Raw genomic sequence first — 23,315 nt, 5'->3', positions numbered from 1 at the left:
CGGTGCGACAAATAATATATATATATTTTTATTATTATTATTATTATTATTAAGTTAGGCAGTAATATACACCTGAAAGAAAAAAGTCGATAAGCGCCATGTGCATTTCTCTAACTGTGTTTGCACTCCATGCGCGTTTACGCACCAGATCGCGTGCATAGATCCTGTGCATCACCGCAGCTTATAGAAAGAGGAGGAGGTTAAACCCCAAAACTACATAATTTTAGACTTATTATGTAACGGGGGAGTTTTGGACTGCCCTCAGTCTCCACCAATGAAAATATGGACAAGGTTCAACACCCATTGTGGGGGTTCTGTATAAATTCGGTCTATGCATCAATCTATGCACATATTTACCTATTTATCTCATTCCCAGCCATTGGAGCGTGATTTTTTATAAAAAGCTGCTTAATAAGGTATTTATGTTACATTTGTAGGCCTATATTGATTTTAAAACTACCATATATTGACCTATTCGTTTTTATTATTATTATAAATTTAGTGTTTAAAATACATACAAAATGATTAGGCTATTGTTGTTTTTTTGCATAATTATTTTAAACAGAAGTTTCAATAGGCCTATTACTTTTTGATATTTTAGATTGTGTCACATCAATACAATTCTGCAGTCATATAGCCTATTAATCAGATTATTTAGAATAGTATTTTTTTTTTCATATTTGCATTCTGGTGTTTGTCTTATTTCTGTAGTTTCTCTCAGTAAATTTCGCAGCAATTTTTTTTTTAACCAAGCTCTATTTTAGTGGTTGCTGAAACATTTGTTAAAATTCACACTTATGTAAGTAAATAAAGTAAGTCAAATAATAATAATAATAATTAAATAAAATACAACATTTTGTTTTTCTCGTCAGTCCGAGCCCTAGCCTAAACGTAAAAAAAAATTATAAGTAGGCCTATTCGTTAACATATTTTAGGCTACTCTTTCAATGTCATATTTTTCATTCCTTAGACGTCATCTTTCTCAAAAGTGTATAGACCAAGAAAATGTCTTTTGTGGTAAAAATGAACGGAGCCCTGAACGATGGCATCCACAGCAATGGAATGAACGGGAACGGTGTGCATCATTTGAGCGTCCGGACTCATGTGAGTGTTAACCCAGCCAAACTGAAGAGCAACCGGTCGAGATGGAACGTCAGACCCTCAGAGATGTCCAAGAAAACACTCAACCCCATCCGAGCCATAGTGGACGGGATGAAACTCACTCCCAACCCCGAGAAACCCATGATTGCTCTATCTATTGGTAAGTTATGCGTCAACTACAAATGCATCCATAATAGTGTGATCCAGTGTTTAAAAAATGGATGATGCTTAGCTATAGAGAAACAGCGACTTGTTTGTAAGGTGTTCTTAGTTTGCCATTTTATTTAGCCTATACTCGTATTATTTTACGTTTTGGATTTCATGACATGCTTAATGTTTGTTTGTTTGTTTGTTTTCTTGTCTCGTTTAACTTGTATCCTTTGCATGACTCGTTTTGTGGAAAAATGAAATGTAAATCTATGCTTCGGACCTCCCCCAGGTGACCCTACTGTGTTTGGGAACTTGCCAACAGATGACACTGTTTTGCAGGCAATGAAGGAGGCCATTGACTCACACAAATTCAATGGCTATGCTCCTTCAGTTGGTAAGATTTACACTTTTGTGTGTGTGTGTGTGTACTGTAAGTTAATTGCTGAATTTTGTATGCAACAATAAAATATTCCTTTAATGCTTTTCATTCTGATAAAAAATGTATTATGCTTTGAGCTTCATGAAAAATAATTTTCGCATTTTGAATAACATTGACAGGTTACCAAAAGAGCAGAGACGCTGTTGCAAACTTCTACAGCTGTCCAGAAGCTCCGCTGGAAGGCAAAGTGCGTCACATCCGTCATGATTATTTTATCATTTAGATTTATCTAGTTTATCAGTACATTTTATTCCAAAGTATATTTCATAGCTACAGGATGTTTACATAGTTTTCATATAATGCTTTTGTAAATAGATGACGAGTAAAAATTCATAATTTTTTAATATATATATGTATATCATTCTGTAGGATGTGATCTTAGCCAGTGGATGTAGCCAGGCTATCGAATTGGCCATCAGCGTGTTGTGTAACCCAGGGGACAATATCTTAATTCCTTGTCCTGGATTCTCCCTATATAAGACACTGGCAGTGTCTATGGGAATCCAAGTGAAGCACTACAATCTTCTGGTGAGTAAATCACACAGACAAAGTCCATCATCAGATGCACATGTAGTCTGAAAACATGAAACAAATTGTAAAATGTAACTGACTCTTTTAGAAGGACATTTCTGTCATCGCAACATTAGGGGAAAAAATATGCACTTTCAGCTCACTGCAAAAAAATGCTATTCTTACTTAGTATTTTTGTCTTGTTTCCAGTCCAAATATCTAACAATTATTTAATCAATATGCAATAGATAAGTAAAATTGCAAAAGATATTCTGTCTTGTCTTCTGAAAATATAAAATAAAATAAAAATAAGTGAGTTTTTGCTTAAAACAAGCCAAATTATCTGCAAATGGGGTAAAAAAATAATAATCTTAATTCAAACGGAAACAAGATTATGTGGTAACCCTTACTTTTACAGTACAGTACTTACGTGTACTTACAGTGTACTTACCTAGAAAGTACTGGCTAATATAAGGTAAGTACATGGGTTAGGGGTAGGTTTAGGGGTAGGTTCAGGGTTAGTACCAAGTTATTACCCAGTAATTATAATTATTATAATAAGTACATAGTAAGTACATGGGTAACTGGACTGTAAAAGGAAGCGTTACCGATTATGTTTCTTACCCCACTGGCAGATAATTTAGCTTGTTTTAAGCAAAAACTCACTTAATTTTGCATTCAGATAAAAATTTGGCATTTTACTTGTCTAGTAAATGCATCTTGATTTAAGAAGTTTTAGATATTTGGAATGGAAACAATACAAAAATACTAAGTAAGAATAGCATTTTTTGCAGCGAGATGAGAGGGGGTGGCAGGGGGCATACGATACTATTGGACGATTCGTGGAGTGGATGGGGGAAAATGCTGTGTCATTCCTATATGGTGCACATCTGGGACCGATCATTGAAAACAACCATTTACGTCACACACACGCACATGCAAATAACACACGCAATAATACCACTGTTGTTCTGTAGGCTTTAATGTATACATTAAAGATAAATGATTATAATGTTTACTTTAAAAATAAATTATAGATCCTTTCACAATTCAGTGAGGAATCATTTTATTTGTATAAGTTAAGAAAAAGGGTTGCATTTTTATTGAATTTAATAGTTTTAGTATTCTTTTATCAAGTTTCTACAATACCTCTTTGACTGTGTCATGCCTAAGATGAATTTCTTTCTAACGTCAGTTGATCTTTTGACCCTTTAGCCGGAGAAGTCCTGGAAGATTGATCTTCAGCACTTGGAGAGCCTGATTGATGATAAAACAGCCTGCATGATCGTCAACAACCCATCCAATCCGTGTGGCTCAGTGTTCTCCAAAGATCACCAGCATAAGATACTTTCCGGTGAATGCACTGATTTACTCTAATCAAATAATATATGAACAATCTGTCTCTCAAAAAGAAGAATCCCATGATATTAATCGGCTATTATTTTGTGCGGCCTAGTGGCGTCAAGAAACTGCATCCCTATCCTTGCTGATGAGATCTATGGAGACATGGTGAGCTCACAATGAATACGGAAACGCCTGCATGATGATGCATTTTCTTTCTTAGAACTCTTTATTTTACAAGCTCTTTCAAGCATCTTTGATGAGGTACAGAGCTCAGGTCTTCACACAGTGGTCTTTTATGGAGTTCACACTCTAAGCTCACCTATGACCCCTGTTAAATGACGAGTCTGGCTTACTTGCAAGACACTTTTCAACCATAGCAAATTTTAGTAAGAAACTTTAAAATGCACATAAACTTTATGCTGCACAAAAGCTACTTTATAGTGGATTTGGTTTTCTTCAGATTATGTTCTTCACACTAAGAAAAAAATCAGGAATCAAAAATGTTTTTTTATGGCATTACTACGAAAGCCCTTTTTTGAACCTTTTTAGTGTACTCCAACTGTAGTGAACATCCTCTTGTTGGGTGGCGTGCATTTTCCTGGCTCAGCTCAGCCTCGACCAGCAGTGGAAACCACATCAGCACTGGAAGGATTATAGTTGTGTGTGTGGTGAATGGAAGCCTGACAGCATTTTGAGCTTTAGGTCATGAAGGACAGTGATGGTAGAGCTGGGGGCAACAGGTCCACAACTCTGGACAGTAGTGGTGGCCTATAGAGAATGCGGAGAAGGGTGCCGTTTCAGCTTAGTATAGGAGTCATCACCTCAATGACTATGCATTTTTCATCACATGTGTTTGTGGTTAGAGCATGTGTGAAGATGACATCAGAGGCGATGTAGAAGGTATAGGCAGAAGAAGGGGCCACTTGTTTCATTGCAGGTTGCATGTTGACTGTCTAGATGTGTTTTTGAGTTCCATCTGGTACAGTACTTGTGGCCTCGATGTCTGGACCCTGTTAAAAACCAACAGCAACAAAACATATGAGCTTGTGAAATAGGGCCAACTCCGCAAATTACAGTATCTTAGCCAATGGGAGATGGGGCGGATCCATCTCCCAGACATAAAGCCATAATCGTAATTAGAGCCAGGTGGACGACCGCAAAACAGCTACAAGAAAGGAATTCTCTCTCTCACTACCTTTGTAACTTTCTCAAAACCCTTTCTAAACTTCCATGTTCTGCATGGTAACAGCATGCAGAAGATTCTAGAAATCAACTAACTAATAGTATGTTAGCTTCACAATTGTCTACTACTGCGCAAAAATGTAAAGAAATATAATGTGAACGCAGGTGCAGGAAGCAGAAATGTATACACTGTCTGCCATTCAAAAGTTTGGGATCGATAAGATTTTTAATGTTTTTAAAAGAAGTATTGAGCAGTATATTAGAATGATTTCTGAGGGATCATGTGACATTGAAGACTGGAGTAATGATGCTGAAAATTCAGCTTTGCATCACAGGAATAAATTGCATTTTAAAATAGAAAACTCTTGTTTTTGGGGGGGGGGTTTTATGAAATAAATGCAGCTTTGGTGAGCATAAGAGAGTTCTTTTAAAAACATTAAAAATATCACCGATTATATATATATATATATTACTCTTCAAATGTTTGTTGTCTGTAAGACTTTTTTAAAGAAACTATGCATTTGAAATGGATCATAGGTGACAGTAACAACATTTACATTACAATTTTTTTTTTTTTTTCAAATCAATGTTGAACTTTCTGTTCATCAAAGAATCCTAAAAAACGTATCACGGTTTTCTACAAAAATATTAAGTAGCTGTTCAATATTGATAATAATGACAAATGTTTTTTTTTGCACCAAATCAGCATATTAGAAGGATTTTTGAAGGAAAGACTGGAGTACTGACACAATTTCACAATATTACAGTTTTTTGCAGTATTTCTGATCAAATAAATGCAGCCTTGGTGAACATAAGAGATTTCAAAAACAGAATATCTGACTGGCCCCAAAGTTTTAAATATCATCTTCTGCATCTTGCCAATTATAAAGATAATTTCTTATTATATTATATTATAAATATGTGTTAAGAACAATGTTGCTATTTACAGTGTTGTAATGAGTTGTCTGTCATTCTGCAGGTTTTCTCTGGCTGTGATTTTCAGTCTTTGGCACCTCTCAGCAGTGACGTGCCCATCCTATCCTGTGGAGGTCTGGCCAAGCGCTGGTTGGTGCCTGGCTGGAGGATGGGCTGGATCCTCATCCATGACCGTAACAATATATTTGGAACCGGAGTAAGTATTAGCCTCTCACCTGTAACAGAGAATGAAATGCAAAAAATACAACAAAACAATAATGCTTATATTCACTTTAGATTCGAGAGGGTCTTGTGAAACTAAGCCAACGCATTTTAGGACCCTGTACTGTGGTTCAGGGAGCATTAGAAAGTATTTTGAATGAAACGCCACCAGAGTTCTACCAAAGCACCATCAGTTTCCTCAAGGTAAGAGGAGTAGAGCTTCAGAGAGAAAAGCTATTCGGCATCTGACTCTGACAATAACACACTTTTTATGATTCTCTTCAGTCAAACTCTGAGATATGTTTCTCAGAGTTGTCAACTGTTCCCGGGCTGAATCCAGTGATGCCATCAGGAGCCATGTACATTATGGTGAGTGTAATTAAAGTGGTACTGAAATTTAAGTTAATTAACCTCCCTCCAGAGATCTGTTGAAGTCATGATGGAACAGAAGTAGCGAGATATATCTTATTTATTGTGATGCACATCCGAGTAAAAACAAATTATAAAACAAGATGCATCAGAAGTCCGGCAGGTCAAAACAAAGAAAACGTATGCATGGATAAATCATTCACAATAAGATCAATAACACGCATTTCAAAAATAAAACTGGGTGAATTTTTGTTTCATGCCGACTGTAAACTTTGTGCCCCAAACTTATTGACCGGTCAGCAAGTTGAACAGGTTTTTTTATTTAGACTGCTTTTGTGAACTGGATTGACAGATTCAATGAGAAGATCAGACTCAAAATAATAATACATTTTCTGTTATTTAAAAAAACATAAATGTGAGTAAATAATGTCAGAATTTTCATTTTTGGGTTAACTATCCCTTTAAATGGCCTGATAGACACTGATCATACTTGGCACATTTGCTCACCAGGACGTCCATATTAAGAAGTGAGCATGTTTGCAAAGAGTGCAAAGTTGCAAGTTAACAAAGGTGAAATGTATTTTATGCTGGCTCATTCTCAGGTGGGTATCGCGATTGAACACTTCCCAGAATTCCAGAATGACGTGGAGTTCACTGAACGGCTGGTCACTGAGCAATCTGTGTTCTGTTTGCCCGCTACGGTGAATTATTCATCTCCCTATTTTACCTTATTTCTTTATTCACTTTTATTGTCTGACCAAAGCTTGGTTCCACCCTTTTTATATTTCAATTCTGACACCCATGTTGTTTCTCGCTGCAGGCATTTGAATATCCAAACTACTTCCGAATTGTAGTTACAGTCCCAGAGGACATGATGATTGAGGCATGCATTCGGATCAGGGAATTCTGCTCACGTCATTACCGACCTCGGAGCCAAGACAGTCACGAACTAGACCAGTGAAAGAGACAAAGAATGAAAGGTCAAAAGAGGATAAGAAAGGTCAAAAGAAAAGTGGTGTCCAAAGGTGCAAAATGAATGAAATTGTTAAAAGAGAGGACACCGTTATGTGCATAAGCCAAAGTTCTATGCAAGCAACATATTTATATTTTTTATATGTGCTAGTATTACATAGGGAAAGGAGTGGGAGGATTGGTGGTTTGGGGGTTATTGTATAAATATTTTTCCATCGTTATAAAATATTGTAGTCTCTTTTCTTACACTGTAAAAGACATTGTGGTTTGGGAAGGCTTGTGACCAAACCATAAAGTAATTTTGTGTGTAACTTGCATGATGTGAAGTATTTATCCTATATGTGATGTTTTAGGAATAAAACATTTGTAGTGCATATGTTTAATTTGCATGCTCAACCACTCAAAATGACATATATGGCACACATATGACGTCTAATGTTCTTTAGGTTTTTGTTTTCAATTGTTACACCTGAAAAATTATTTAAATAAAATTGTATCTAATGAGTTCTTTAAGGAGCAACATTTTTAATGTCTTATTGGTGCAAATCTATTATTATTATTAAAGGTACACTGTGTAACTTTCGGCCATCTAGCAGTTAAAAACAAAACTGCCCATTCTGCTCATAGACAGTGCTCCAGCATATCAACAATGACCGCGCCGGTCCGCGCGGACTAAGATTGACAGCTAGCTCACGAGCGAGGGCGGGTCTGTGTTGAAACCCTTCTGTCAATCAACAATCGTGGGAGGGGCGTCCGACCGTGTGACGTCACACGGTCGAACGGCTTGATTTGAGGCAGGGGAAAACATATAAGGAGATTAAAACAAAACCACTGGATGGATTTTTATCATTATATGATGGCTGTGTACAGGCACTGCCAACACACATTTCAGTACAATCAACTTGTAAAAGTGCATGTACCATTATATGACCCCTTTAAGTAACAAAAATTCCATCTCCACCTCACATTTAGGCTACAACATTTTAAATCCCAGTTCTCAGGATCTCCAAAAAGCCAAGCCAATGTTTATTCTTGTTTTATTACGAGCTCTATCGCATTCTATTTGTCAGCAGACTCTGTTCACTTTTTGTTTTTAAACGGGTGATTACGGTGGCCGAGTACGGTGGCCGAGAGAGCTCAACGCGCTGCAACTGAAGAAAACGCATGCAAATAGAAGAAAACACATGCAAATAGAAAACAACGCGTGCAAATAGAAAAAAAAACATGCAAATAAAATAAAACGCATGTAAATAGAAAAAAACGCGTGCAAATAAAAAAAACACCTGCAAATTAAGAAAACATCTTCATCAGTTTCACAACACACGTGTGCTCCAAATACTAACAACACCACCAAATACATAAACGCGCTGCAAATAACACAGAGCACAACGGAAATGTTTCCAGGGGAACCAAATAAGTGACAAACCCGGCTGGGACGTGCTGGCATAGATATCCATAAATCTATGCGTGCTGGTGCTTACAGCTTAAAATTATACTTTATTTATTTGTTTATTTGTTTGTGCAAAACATACAGAGATTACATTTTTTATGACATACAACTTGTATACAATGTACAAAATGTATTAACAATATGTTCAATGTCATCAGAATACAAATGAGAAAAGAACAATGAGCTGGAAACTAAAATAAATAAATAAAAAAGATAAAGAAGAAAAACATGAAGGAAAGATATTTATCTATACATCAGTTACACTGTACAAATTGTTTCATGTTATTACATTTTCATAAAGAAAAGTTTCGTAAGAAATGTTAGGTAATGTAGGGTCCAAAATTTTAAAGTTGAGACACAGATATATAACGCATAATTTAAAAGCTTTTTTTGTAAACTAAAAATAAAAATGTATTTGCATCCGTTATGTTAACAGCATCATATTTCTGTCGTAAGACCAGCTGATGGACACCGTGCTGCGTTGTTATGGGAACATCCCACGTTGTCTTTAGTTACTCCCTTCATCAAGTGCGTTCCACACGGCTGCCTAACAGCCCACTAGAGCCTTGCTCACTCCAAAAGGGCTCTGCAATCTGCCCTTCGAAGGGAGTATGGCATAGGGAAGCTCACGAGCAATAAGCACGTCTCAGCCGGGTTCGTCACTTATTTGGTTCCCCTGGAAACATTTCCGTTGTGGTCTGTGTTATTTGCAGCGCGTTTTCTGTATTTGGTTGTGTTGTGAACTTTTGCAGCGCGTTTCCTTATTTGGAGCACACGTGTGTTGTGAAACTGATGAAGATGTTTTTTTAAATTTGCATGTGTTTTTTTTCTATTTGCATGCGTTTTTTTTGCTATTTGCACACGTTTTTCTCTATTTGCATGTGTTTGCTTCAGTTGCAGCGCGTTGAGCTGTCTCGGCCACCGTAAAATCAGGGTAAAACAAAACACGTTTTGGAAGAAGGATATTCTTTAAATGTGGTTAATTTTGAACAAAATAAGTTACATAGTTTAACTTTAAGGATTGCAGGAGGTGGATTTTTGGAAAGGGTGGAGAGAGATTTAAATGCTTTTGTGTCAGTGTGCTGCCCTCGAGTGTTTGATGCACGAATTGCAGAATACAAAGCTTTGCTCTTTGTTATACCTTTTTAAAAGGTGAAAACTTATTTTTTACACTTAAATTTAGGTTTCATTATCTTTGGGGGGACTTTCCACAGACGTAATGATTTTTATACTGAACAAACTGTTTCTATCCCCTAACCCTAGGCTACTCTAAACCTAACCATCGCAGATAACGTTTAGCATTTTTACATGTTCGAATAAGCATAGTTTAGTATGTTTAATAATCCATTTCCCTCGTGGGGACTGCTGGTAATCCAGAATGTTGATGATCTCAGGTTTTACTATCCTTGTGAGGACATTTGATCCTCACAACAATGTTGGTTAAACAAGTACACACACACACACACACACACACAAACAGACACACACACGAGGAAGTAACACAGGGTCACATGAGCTCTAAGGTCACTTTCACACAATTGTGCCAACATACGTACAGGAACAATAGTGGTAAATTATCTGCACTCACGCACATACACACTACTGACACACTCCTTGTCCAGTTCAATGATTAACTGCAAAGATAAAGAGAAGGCAGGTCTGCTTAAACTGCAAAGAGGTAGATATGAGCTAGAAATATAGAGACAGGAAAAGGACTGGAAAGACAAGTCAGTCCACTTAGCTGCTATTCATTGCACTTACATGGAGGAGAGAGCTGGACAACCTAGGACGATTGAACTAAATGATGGCACACGCATGCCACTACTGGGACTTGGAACATGGATGCCAGAGGTAGCATTCCATTTCTATAATGGCCTCATACTAACTACACATATATAGGATAAATTCAGATCAATCTGGAAACTTTTTTACATTGAAATGACTCTCAGATGAGCATTCAGATTTACCTGAATAGGGGTTAGGGGACATTAAAAGGGCTAGTTGTCACATTGGGAAGTTCTATGGAAAACTACAAGAACTACAAGTTTTGTTGCACAAATGCTAGCAGTAATTTTTATGTTGGTTTCAATTATTATAATTATAAACAATAAAAATAGGCTATTCAATGACAGGTTTACATTGTGACAACATGCCCCATCTCCCATATGTGTGTGTAATATATGCTTGTGTGTTATTATTGTTATATATGTAATTATTAATTGCTTGTGTTTCCCTGTATTTTTTAATTTTGTTAGATTTTTTCCCTTGTCTTAATTTTGTGATTTCTGTTTTTTAACACATTACCAACATATGCATTACACTTTTTCAGGACCAAAGGACAGCCATCATGTAATGTTTAATAGTGTAATAATGGCATAATCTTATGCAACAGGAACTAGCAGTGTTTTAATGTTTTACAACATGGTAAACAGGCCACTGGCCCAGATATGTGTCAAAGGGCAGTTGAGGCAGCGATCGCTGCTGGATATCGGCATATAGATACAGCCTACAGCTACCGGATTGAGACAGAGGTGGGGAAGGCCATCCAGTCCAAGATACAGCAGGGCATCATCAGACGCCAAGACATGTTCATAGTTAGTAAAGTAGGTTTAAGTTATGTTGGTGATCTAAGGTGGAATAGACACATTTAAAATGAGCAAAACATCATACATGCAATAATGATGTCTCTCTTTTCCAGCTGTGGGGTACTCACCATGCTTCTGAAGACATTCCAGTTTGCTTAAATAAATCTTTAATTGACCTTCAGCTAGACTACCTGGACCTCTACCTAATGCACTTTCCAGTAGGACTTAAGGTAATACAAGAATCAGTGACCTCAAAATTCTTTGGACACTTAAGTCACACTTAAAAATAATTTGTATCAATACATTTGATTCATATATACACTACATTGCCAAAAGTATTGGGACACCCCTCCAAATCATTGAATTCAGGTGTTCCAATCACTTCGATGGCCACAGTTGTATAAAATCAATCACCTAGGCATGCAGACTGCTTCTACAAACATTTGTGAAAGTATGGGTCGCTCTCAAAAGCTCAGTGAATTTAAGCATGGTACTGCGATTGGTTGCCCAGCAATTGATTGGAACTCCATTCGTGAAATTTCCTCACTACTAAATATTCCACTGTCAACTGTTAGTGGTATTATAACAAAGTGGAAGCAATTGGGAACGACAACAACTCAGCCAAGAAGTGGTAGGCCACGTAAAATCACAGAGCAGGGTCAGCGCATGCTGAGGCACGCAGTGCGTAGAAGTCACCAACTTTCTGCAGAGTCATTAGCTGCAGACCTTTGTGTGGCCTTCAGATTAGCTCAAGAACAGTGCATATAGAGAGCTTCATGGAATGGGTTTCTATGGCCAAGCAGCTGCATCCAAGCCTTACATCACCAAGTGCAATGCAAACGTCGGATGCAGTGGTGCAAAGCACGCCGCCACTGGACTCTTCACACTTCTGGCAATCCAATGGACGAGTCTGGGTTTGGCGGTTGCAAGGAGAACAGTACTTGCCTGACTGCATTATGCCAAGTGTAAAGTTCGGTGGAGAGGGGATTATGGTGTGGGGTTGTTTTTCAGGGGTTGGGCTTGGCCCCTTAGTTCCAGTGAAAGGAACTCTTAATGCTTCAGCATACCAAGACATTTTGGACAATTTCCTGTGTGGGACTTTGTCCCAAAAAAAACTTTGTGGGAACAGTTTAGAGATGGCCCCTTCCTGTTCCAACATGACTGCGCAGCAGTGCACAAAGCAAGGTCCATAAATACATGGATGAGCGAGTTTGGTGTGGAGGAACTTGACTGGCCTGCACAGAATCCTGACCTCAAAACGATAGAACACCTTTGGGATGAATTAGAGTGGAGACTGCGAGGCCTTCTCGTCCAACATCAGTGTCTGACTTCACAAATGCGCTTCTAAAAGTAAAAAAATTCCCAATAAAAACACTCCTAAACCTTGAAAGCCTTCCCAGAAGAGTTGAAGCTGTTATAGCTGCAAAGGGTGTGCCAACTCCATATTAAACCCTATGGATTAAGAATATGATGTCATTAAAGTTCATGTGCATGTAAAGGCAAATGTCCCAAAACTTTTGGCAATATAGAGTATAATAAATGTCATTCATCCATTTTAAGTGTGATTTAAGTGCCCAAATAGCTTTTTACCTCTCTACATGAATATCAAGATCAACATCAAATGTATTAGTAGATCCCAAACATGGAGTGTTCAGTTTCTCACAGTTATCAAAAAGAAAAAACTTTAATTATGTAGCCTCAGCATCCGTTACATTTTTAATCTACAAATGAACTTTATGTCTTGTATACAAGTTAAAATATACTTATTGTTTGCCTTATAATAACTTACAGAAAATGGGCGATGAGCTTTTCCCAGAAAAGGATGGAAAGATGCTCACAACTGACATAGACTATGTTGATGTCTGGAAGGTAATGCTAACCGCTAACACTCAGCATATAATGTAAATACGTTGCCAATGATGAGTGTGCTGCTGTCTCTTTCAGGGAATGGAAGCTCTGAAAGCCACAGGAAAGGTGAAAAGTATTGGTGTGTCTAACTTCACAATCGAGCAATTAGAGAGATTGCTATATGTGGCCAAAGTCCCTCCTGCTGTTAATCAGGTGCATGTACATCATATGATTGTCTACCAAGTTGTAGATCAAATGGGGTTTGGGTTTACTATGTTCACGCAATGGCATAATTACAATATTTAAGAGATGACAACACATGATGAGTTGTTCATGTCCTCGGACTCAAAATTAACGACAAAACGACTAAATTAATCTGCTGTCGTCATGTCAGCGTTCACATGGTACAAGTCAGAGCTCTCAGAAAATTCTGAGTTTACAAGCTATAATTTCAAGTTTTAAGAGGACGTTAATTCCTTTAAATAAGGAACTACAGTATGAGTCAATAAATAATATAAGCATGATAAATATTCAGTATAGATAATTGTTATTAACAACATTGTAAATAGCTGTTTGTTTTACAGGTGGAGCTTCATCCTTACCTGGTTCAGTCTGATTTGATTGACTACTGTAAGTCCAAGAACATTGCTTTAACAGCCTACAGTCCATTTGGCTCACCTGGGAGACCTTCAGAATAGTAAGTTTAAACTATGTAAGTGTACAAAGACAATTTAAACACGAGTCTAAATCTAAATCTTATCAACGCAAAGAGAAGGGTGGGAATGATGTGTCCATTAAAAACGTTTCTTAAAGGTTATAACCTAAACATCAGATGATATTTTATATATTCTTTATTCATTTCCTTACATCTGCAGCCAAAGAGGAGATATGGATCCCAGGACATTACTGGAGGATCCTGTTGTCGGGGATATTGCCAAGAAGCACAGACGGACCCCTGGACAGGTCATACCTTTCTGCGATTACAAGTATCGTATTGTATCGTAATCCACTTTTTTTCTTTTGGGGTTTTAATGTTGTATTTGATTGTCCTGCAGGTTCTATTGAGGTATCACATTCAACAGAGCATTGTGGTGATCCCGAAGAGTATGAAACCCCACCACATTTTAGAGAACACAAAGGTAAACTTCTGAATATTCCATTTATTCCAATATTAGATGATATTTCTCCAAATGATGTCAGCTGTAACCTTGACCTTTCAACTAAGCAAAATATTAAGTGAAAAAAAGTTGGCCTAATAAAAATGTCTTGTAATTTTACATTTTCCAGTCACATTTTGATCAAAATGAGGGTGTATTTTAAATACTGTAAAACTATTAACTATTGTAACTACTATCCCTATTATGTGTCTGTGTGCAGATCTTTGATTTCACTCTGGATGAAGAGAATATGAATGCTCTAAGGTCTCTGAATCGAGGCTGGAGGGCCTGCATCATTACACAGTAAGAGAATATGTTTTTCTACTTAAAGAAAAATTGTAAGTAAAACCATGCAATATGAAACTGTAAACACTTTTAAAACAGTAGGTGCACAGTAGTTACATGTTTATAGTTTCAAAAATGAAAAAATTTATTTTGCATTTAAACAATTTTGTGTAAAAATGTCTTAACTTGGGAAATCAAGGAGATGTTAAAAATGCAGCTGATTTTCCTTCCAATCAATTCTTTTGGAAATGGAAGGTCACATTAAATGCATTGCATTGTGGGATACAGTGTCGCATGCAGTGACCGTAGCATACTGCATTTTGGCAAATAGTAGATAATGTGGGTATTTTTGTTCGTACAGAGAATTCACTGTATACTTACTAAATACTGTAAACAAACATGGCTAGCAAGCAGTTAACTGGATAGTGTTATTGCTCCTCAGATTGGAACCACATCCCTTCTACCCCTTCAAGTGAAATGCTGTTAGTCTAGGATGATTAAGAACCCACCTAGAGAAAAATGACCAAGCACTTCTGGAGGTTGGAGTAAAGAAGATACTGTTTTTGATCGTTAGGTTCAGGTATTCATATGTGTATAGATAAACGACAACATTTTAAGGCAATGGAATAAAATATTTTTGAAAACACTCACAGATGTCATTACTATAACTTCATTAGTTTAAAATAAAGCATCAAGGCATACATTACGGTTCAAAGGTTTGGGGTCTGTACGATTTTTAAAAAATATTTTTGAAAGAAGTCTCTTATGTTCACCAAAGCTGCATTTATTTGATCTAAAATACTGTTAAAACAGTAATATTGTGATTATTACTATTTCAAATATAAAAATTATATTTTAATATATTCTAAAAATGTAATTTATTCCTGTGATGGCAAAGATCAATTTCAGCAGCCATTACTCCATTCTTCAATGTCACATGATCCTTCAGAAATCATTTTATATGCCAATTTGGTGATCATTTCTTATTATTAACAATGTTGAAAACAGTTGTGCAGCTTAATACTTTTTGCAGAATTCAAGATAAAAAAATTTCAGCATTCTTTCAAAAGACCAGCATTTATTTGAAACAAATATTTGGTAACAATTAAAGTTTATTTCTCTAAGATTTTTTTTTTTTAAATCTTACTGACCCCAAACTTTTGAATAATATTGCACTTATTTATAAAATCATAAAATGAAAATTTCCCTCAAAAAGAAAACGGTGGAAACAGTCATGTAAAATGGTCACTTCAGGATGTTTTAATTGTAACTGAGAACTCCAAAAAAGCTTGTAACAAAAACTACAATATTAGTTTGTGCTTTTCAACTTCAATTCATAGTCTAAAACATCACAGTATCTCATGCTGACCTCTTTTTAAAAGGATCTGAGAGGCAGCCAATGGCATCAGGCTTATGTCAACCTACATTCAGAAAGTCAATACTCTCATAAAAGTGTTCTTCAGATCACTTTTTTGAATCCAATAAGGTGCCCCAGACAATCACCTGTGTTGCTGTTGGCTGGAATTCTGTTTGCCTCTCTCTGTGTGTCCTGAGGTATGACCCTCTATACTATTGGTTTGCTGGGGTCTAACAAGGCACACACACGCCGAAGCTCCAGCAATGTGCTTCGGTAGATTTGGACCCAAGACCCACTGGCCCTTGTCTGGACAAAACACTTGAGTGCCCTGAGAAAAGTCCATGGCCTCCCAGGTGTACCCTCCCAGTACGTAGATCTTTCCATCCAAGACCGCCACCCCTGCCTCACTGTTAGGGTACCTGAGAGGGGCTATCTTGGTCCATTGATCAGTCTGCGGGTCAAAGGCCTCCACTCCCAACACGTCAAAACGCTCCATGCTGTCCTCATGGTCATCACTGCCCCCGATGACATAGATTCTGTCCTCCAGAGACGCCATAGAGTGCCAGCCTCGCGCCAACATCATGGCCTGTCGTTCTGTCCACGTGTCCGCAGTTTTAGGGTCATAACTTAGCATGTCACGTCTGTACGGGCCGATCTGGTAATCATGACCCCCAGAGATGTAGACAGTGCCCTTGAGAATAGTGCCCGCATGACCATATGTGAATCTATGAAAGAAGATTAAAACATTTTTTTAAAGAAATAATTTAATCATAACATTTGACAGTTTTTTTTTTTAATTGAACATGAGAAAGGATGAGATTTGAGCCACTTTTATGGTATTTTTTTGTAAATATTTTCATAAAAGTTTGTCAGCCCTAATAAATAACCTTTAGAATCAGAATCAGCTTTTATTGCCAAGTACAACATGTACAAGGAATTTGTCCTGGTGCACAGGTGCATAAAAATAGTAAGAAAACAAGGAATAAAAATATTATTAATAAAAATAGACATCTATTTTAAAATGTAACTATAGTGTAATGAGTGCAAAAAGTCACAGTTTGAACTTTGAAGAAGGTGCAGCATAGCAGACTGAGTAGTGTGCGATTAATGTAACCTGTATGAAACAGTGTTGATGAGGCCAGTTGCAAATGGAAAGTGAGTATGAGGTTTATGTTCCATGGTGGAAAGAAAGTCCAATGTGATTAAATGACATGAACGTTAATGAGATGCTATTAATTTTGACAGTACCGTGTCACAAATGTGTCGGTACGATTGAATTCTGTTTGAAAAAGTCTGCATTTATTTGATTTTCTATTTTAAAATGTAATGTATTCATGTGATGCAAAGCTGAATTTTCAGCATCATTACTCCAGTCTTCAGTGTCACATGATCCCTCAGAAATCATTCTAATATTCTGATTTGTTGCTCAAGAAACATGTATTATAATCAATGATGAAAACAGTTGTGCTGATTAATAGTTTTTTGAAAACCATGAAACATTTTTATTAAAAATTCTCTGATGAATATTTTAATATTGAATTAAAATAATAATTTACTTAAAAAAAAATCTTACTGACCCTAAACTTTTGAACAGCAGTATACAATGTGGATTCAAAATACATATCCACATAAACTGGTGCAAACTTAAAAAAATTTATCAAAAACAACCAACCAACCTGGGCAATCCTGCAACATAGGCCCAGTAGTCCTCAACAGGATGGTACACTTCAACAGAAGACAAAGCACCGCTATCATTGCGTCCCCCAACGGCTATAAGACAGTCTCCCATGGTTCCCAGATAGAAATCCACACGCCGCTGGTTCATAGGAGCACCCTGCAGATCAGCAAAACACTCGGATTAGCATTCAAACTCTGGTACAATTCTCTACTTGTCTCATGCTTGCTAATTATTATTATTTTTTAATTAACACATTTTTAATTATTGACATTTTGTATCTTCATCTATATTATTAGGCTATGTCTATAAAATTAAAGGTCAATAACTGTGACTTCACTCTCCACCAATTTCACTTTCTCCCACACCCCTTGACCAAATGGGCATGGGCAAATCTCTCCTCTCTCTTTTTACTGCAATTACTCATCATTTGAATATCATGCCATCATCACTGTTACTAATCCTGCCGAACTTCATCTTATTGTCATCTACCGCCCACCAGGTCAACTAGGCAACTTCCTGGAAGAGCTGAATGTGCTGGTGTAGTTCTTGGTGACTTCAACATCCACCTAGACAAACCTCAAGCAACTGATTTCCTAACTCTTCTAGCCTTATTTGACTTGTTTGAGCACACTCCTGTGACACACAAAGCAGGCAAAAAGATAGATCTCATCCTCACAAGTCCACTACATCTTTCTGACCAGTTCTCGGTCACTCTGCCTTCATGCTCACCCCTGAATCCTTCTCTGGTCACCTTTTGCTGTAGCCTCCATTCCCTCTCCTACACACTTTTCCTCACTGGTCTCTGCATCCCTCCCACTAACCACTTCTCGCTCCATTGCGGCCAGAATCGAATTTAAAGGGGTCATATAATGCCATTTTTATACAAGTTAATATGATTCTTTAGGGTCTAAATAAAAAGTTTGTAATATACTTTAATTAAAAATTCTCATTAGTATTGTAAGAAAACACTAATTTTACCTGGTCAAAAACAGCTCTGTTTTCAGCACGCCATTTAAGTGCATGTGTCTTTAAATGATAATGAGCTTTTCTCACCCCACCCCTCTGTTCTGTGAGGCGTTTTGACACAACACACGTGGAGTGTTGCCTTGACAACAGTTGAGGGTATATTTTGGAGAAAGAATGGCAGCGGGAGTCTCTGAGGACACATCTGTGCAACCGTATCAGTTTGAACCGGAGTCGGACCTGGAACAAGATGACGGCACCGAAGAAGTTCGACAATTAAGGCTCGAACAGGACGTTTCTGAATGGTTGGTTAACGTAATGTCACTTTGACCTATCTTTGTATGTATTGGCAGGGTAGAGTAGTGAGATACGACCGCTATGCGTTTACTGATGTAACTTATATGTACACAGTTTGTAATAACACAATAACCATAACGCGTTGTTCAGTATAAACGTGGGATTATGAATTATATTGAGAACATCGTACATAGAAAACATGCCGTAAGTACCCTGAGTGTAAACCTTAGCCGCATTCATCGTGAAGCGTGCAAGCGATTTGCAAAGATTAATATAAAGGTTAATAAAACTTTACACTCACTTCTTCTGGAGGTGCAGCAGGAACACGAATAGTTGGTACCGATTCTTTTTTCAGGAGCCTCTTAGCAAAACCAGCTTTATACTGACCCTCGTTTATAAAGCAGTCTGCTGAGATGATTCGTGCAAACATGAAAGCATTGACGTTGATCGTGGGGAATATTCCCTTCGAAAACAAAACTCAGGCACTGCGTCTTCAGCGGTTCGGATTTAGGAACATCAAAATGACTGCTGTGTTCGTTATTACACCCAAGAACAGAACACCACAATCGCTTAGACGCCATTCTGCTCCAGTGTATCAACAATGGCGGACTATGATGACAGCTCGCTCAGGGCGGGTCTGTGTTGAAACGCTGCTGTCAATCAACAATCGTGGGAGGGGCGTCCGACCGCGTGACGTCACACGGTTTGAACGGCTCGATTTGAGACAGGGAAAAACATATAAGGAGATTAAAAAAAAAAATGGATTTTTATCATTATATGATGGTTGTGTACAGGCACTGCCAACACACATTTCAGTACAATCAACTTGTAAAAGTACATGTACCATTATATGACCCCTTTAAGGCTTTAACACAGGCTTTCAGAACTACCACTGGAACAGCACCTCAATTCTCTCCTACAAGTTTATACTCCCTCCCACCAGCTAAGGTCACTGAATGAGCGACGTCTTCTTGTTCCTTCTCAAAGTCACTGTCCAAAACTTTCACCCTCTTGGTTTCTCTCTGGTGGAATGAGCTGCCAAATTCCACCCAAAACCACTGCCATTTTTCAAGAGGCAGCTAAAGACGCACTTCTTTCACAAGCACTTAAGCACCTAATACCCTTAAACAATGCACTCACACACACACACTCTCTCACACACACACACACACACACACACAGAGAATTCTCAGCATTTCTTCTCTATTTATCCCATAAATGTACACATTTGACAGTAAATCATTGTTCTTGAGTTTGGATGAAGACAAAATTATGTAGTAATAAACACATAAAAATAATTAATAGTAATAAATGTATTAAAAAAAAAATGAAAATAAAGAGTGATTAGCCATAGTCTGGAGCCCTGCGGTTGAAACTTAAACATGGCTGACTTTTTAAACTGTCAGTAGTGAAGCTCATTACCTTAACCCACACGTTGCTTCGGGGGTCATATCGATACAGCAAGTTGCTTGCAGAATCTCCCCCATTGTCCCGCGAGGAGCTCCCACCTGCAGTAAAGATAAATCCCCCCAAAACGGCAACGCAGTGGTGACTTCTCTGAGCTGGCAGCTGTGTCTCGACAACCCACTTTCCTGCTTCTTCATCCAGCCAGCACACCTCGGCACTCAACTCCTCTCCACGTTCAGATACCTCCCCTCCCACCAACAACAGGCGCTCCACACCTCCTCGAAGGCCTGTGCGTGTTGTCTGGAGAACAGGTTGGGCGCTCAGTCTCGTGTGGTAGCCCACTGCTTCCTCCACTAATGGCTCACAGCCTGCGTCCGGAGGCAGCAGGGAACGTATGGCTGGCAATATGCGCCCTATGAGGTCATCTGGCGGGATGAGAGCTAAGCGAATGTTGGAGAGAAGCTGCTGGGCGAACGCAAGACGTTCGGGTCTTTGACTCAACCACTGCAAGGTGACCTGCAGAAGAGCTTGCTCATTCTCGTGCTGCACCTGCTCATCTGCGAGGTAAGCACAAAGCTTGGGCAGCCGCACGTCTTGGAGGAACTCGGATGTGACGGAAAGCGTGGTGAAATGCTCCAGAATAAAGCGATCTATGAAGGCATCCAGACGGTCTAGACTATAAAGGAAGGCAAGCTCCTGAAGGTACAAGTAGTTGTCCTCACGTACCTCTTTCTCCAGATATTGGCAACAGAAATCTACAGCTCGCCACACCTGCAGCAAGTGAGCAGTTTCCAGGACGTAGTCAATGTTTCCACCATCGAGTGGTAACTCTCCGCTGTACAGGAAGTCCACTACTGCTTTAACACCAACGTATGAGGCTCCCACCAGCTCTACCTCTGCCTCGTGTTCCTCTCGCATGCCCAAGGTGAACATCGCCTGGAAGTAGGGGCTGGACACCGCAAGCAAAGCCCGATGTGCAGGGATCCGCTGGTCATCGGCCACCAGAACAACATCACACAGCTGGCCATGCTGTCTTTGCTCATTTAACCCTTGAAGGAGGTAGTTAGCCTGGTCTGCCCATCGATACACCTGTTGTGCATCAGAGTTAGTTAGTTCATGATAGTTTCAAGACACTTGTTGTAACAGATTTTTTACAAGATTCATTAAATATAAAATGTGCAGTTTTTCTTATCTCAACTCTTATCATCCCAGTGTTTTAAGACTTTATACTGACACCTGTGTGCATGAGGTTTGTTAGCTAGTCATGTGACGTCAACATGGTCCATCATGGTGGCGCTCATAAAAACGCCCACTCCTTGAAGAATACAAACGTTTTCTAGCAGACTGATATAACAGGAGACTTCATTTCGTGTGAAAGTAGATGATTACCTTACCTTTAACTTACTATAAAAAGAAGAAAAAGTATTGCTTTTATTAATAATGTAATCATTGAGAATCAATAATTGAGTAACAATAAATGTTTATTTCATATTAAGAATTTTAATTATTATTGAAAAACTATTATTTATAAAAAGTTAAAACAAAGTATGACAGGGTGGTGCATCAGTTATTTTATTATTATTTCTATACTATTATAGAATTTATTCATATTTTTTAATTAGCTTTTATTTTTATATTTTCTGTTTTAATTTTAGCTTCAGTTTTAATTTTGTTATGTGCTTTTGTCATATTATTTTTTTAATGTTTCTATTTAGTTTTAATTTATTTTTATATCAGTTTTAGTCATTTTAGTACTTCAACTTATTTAAGTTAGTTTTCATTCAAGATTTTTAAGTTATATTTTATTGCGGTTTTATTTCAATCATCGAAAATGATTTTAATAATTTTAGTTAACCATAACAACATTACTGTTATGCATACCTTTGAATATTCACTTATTCTGTGAGGACGTGAAAGACGAGATTGCTTTCCAATGTCCATTGTGTCACCTGCCATTGGACTCTCTGCAAAATATCGTGAAAAAAATGTATCGGGAGTAATTAAATGTAACCACGTATAATATACAATTATATAACGCACAAAACAGGAACAGACATAGTAAAAAAGACAAAGGCTGAATACAAAAGGAAAGGGGCATTTACACATGCACAATAACTCGTGATTACGTTTTACTGATATTCAATTTAATTTTACTTATTTTATCGATACATCTTAGACAACAACCTTACAGTCAAATGCAGATATTATTTTTACCATTTTTCCATTCTTTGTCTGTATTAACTACTAGTTAAATACCCGTACGTGACTATAAACAAGTTATTTTGACCCTGGAACAGTGAAGCCGAGTTCTCTCTTCCGTGTTGACCTTTATTTCAAAATAAAAGTTTTTTTGTGTGCTCAATTTCGCCCTGAAGAAATTCAGACTGCAGTGTCTACATACTACTAGCTGCTACTACTACTACTAATAATAATAATAATAATAATAACAATATGGTACATTGGCTCACTGATCATCTCTTCTATATTAAAACGTTACAATAGTAACTTAGCTAATAACCCTTTGGGTTTTAGCGCTTAGTTGCTAGCTTAATTAGCGCTTTGGGTTTTAGAAAAGCGCACTATAAATAAAATGTATTATTATTATTAGCCTATTGTAATGTTAAAATAATTGTGTTATTAGGCTATATTGGTTTGACAAAGCCAACATAGGCCTATTGATCTACTATTTAAGCTTATTGTTATTATGGTGATATAATCATTTCTAAGACCAAATTTCTTGACTCGACAAGCTACCACCAAACTCGACAAAAATAGCCTATCTTTTCTGACTGGTCCGACTTACGGTTTTTCTCAAGCCGACGATCAAAACTCCCCAAAATCACATAGACGATGCAATGTTCAAATGAGTCACACTCACAACCCTTCAAACTTAAACTGTCAAAAATTCAAATGTAAACTCACAGAAGCCTAGCCTATTTAAGCTTCAATTCTATTTATTCTATCTATCTATCTATCTATCTATCTATCTATCTATCTATCTATCTATCTATCTATCTATCTATCTATCTATCTATCTATCTATCTATCTATCTATCTATCTATCTATCTATCTATCTATCTATC

At 37.6% G+C, this 23,315-nt stretch overlaps 3 protein-coding genes across 3 annotated transcripts; 2 read left to right on the top strand and 1 right to left on the bottom strand.

Annotated features, from left to right (window-relative positions):
• The first annotated feature begins 342 nt into the window (after positions 1-342).
• On the top strand, positions 343-7,270 carry tat (tyrosine aminotransferase). The gene is made up of 12 exons (XM_056261306.1): positions 343-416; positions 971-1,261; positions 1,541-1,645; positions 1,810-1,877; positions 2,060-2,218; positions 3,416-3,554; positions 3,657-3,709; positions 5,706-5,858; positions 5,939-6,067; positions 6,149-6,232; positions 6,835-6,933; positions 7,053-7,270. Exons 2-12 carry the CDS (start codon positions 1,006-1,008, stop codon positions 7,191-7,193), a joined length of 1,386 nt encoding a protein of 461 aa, XP_056117281.1. The 5' UTR covers positions 343-416; positions 971-1,005; the 3' UTR covers positions 7,194-7,270.
• Positions 7,271-10,322: 3,052 nt separating this feature from the next.
• zgc:56622 (uncharacterized protein LOC326033 homolog) lies at positions 10,323-15,175 on the top strand. The gene is made up of 10 exons (XM_056261311.1): positions 10,323-10,505; positions 11,087-11,257; positions 11,353-11,469; positions 13,031-13,108; positions 13,184-13,300; positions 13,672-13,784; positions 13,963-14,050; positions 14,143-14,226; positions 14,465-14,547; positions 14,972-15,175. Exons 1-10 carry the CDS (start codon positions 10,416-10,418, stop codon positions 15,003-15,005), a joined length of 975 nt encoding a protein of 324 aa, XP_056117286.1. The 5' UTR covers positions 10,323-10,415; the 3' UTR covers positions 15,006-15,175.
• A 581-nt stretch (positions 15,176-15,756) lies between these two features.
• On the bottom strand, positions 15,757-22,534 carry klhl36 (kelch-like family member 36). The gene is made up of 5 exons (XM_056261303.1): positions 22,446-22,534; positions 22,113-22,195; positions 20,247-21,320; positions 17,563-17,720; positions 15,757-16,611 (listed from the first exon to the last, which is right to left on the bottom strand). Exons 2-5 carry the CDS (start codon positions 22,185-22,187, stop codon positions 16,029-16,031), a joined length of 1,890 nt encoding a protein of 629 aa, XP_056117278.1. The 5' UTR covers positions 22,188-22,195; positions 22,446-22,534; the 3' UTR covers positions 15,757-16,028.
• Positions 22,535-23,315: the final 781 nt, after the last annotated feature.

This window comes from Rhinichthys klamathensis, unplaced genomic scaffold, assembly GCF_029890125.1.
Source record: "Rhinichthys klamathensis goyatoka isolate OS25496 unplaced genomic scaffold, OSU_Roscu_1.1 h1tg000181l_1, whole genome shotgun sequence".
Taxonomy (NCBI): domain Eukaryota; kingdom Metazoa; phylum Chordata; class Actinopteri; order Cypriniformes; family Leuciscidae; genus Rhinichthys; species Rhinichthys klamathensis.
This window is presented reverse-complemented; position numbering and strand designations above follow the sequence as displayed.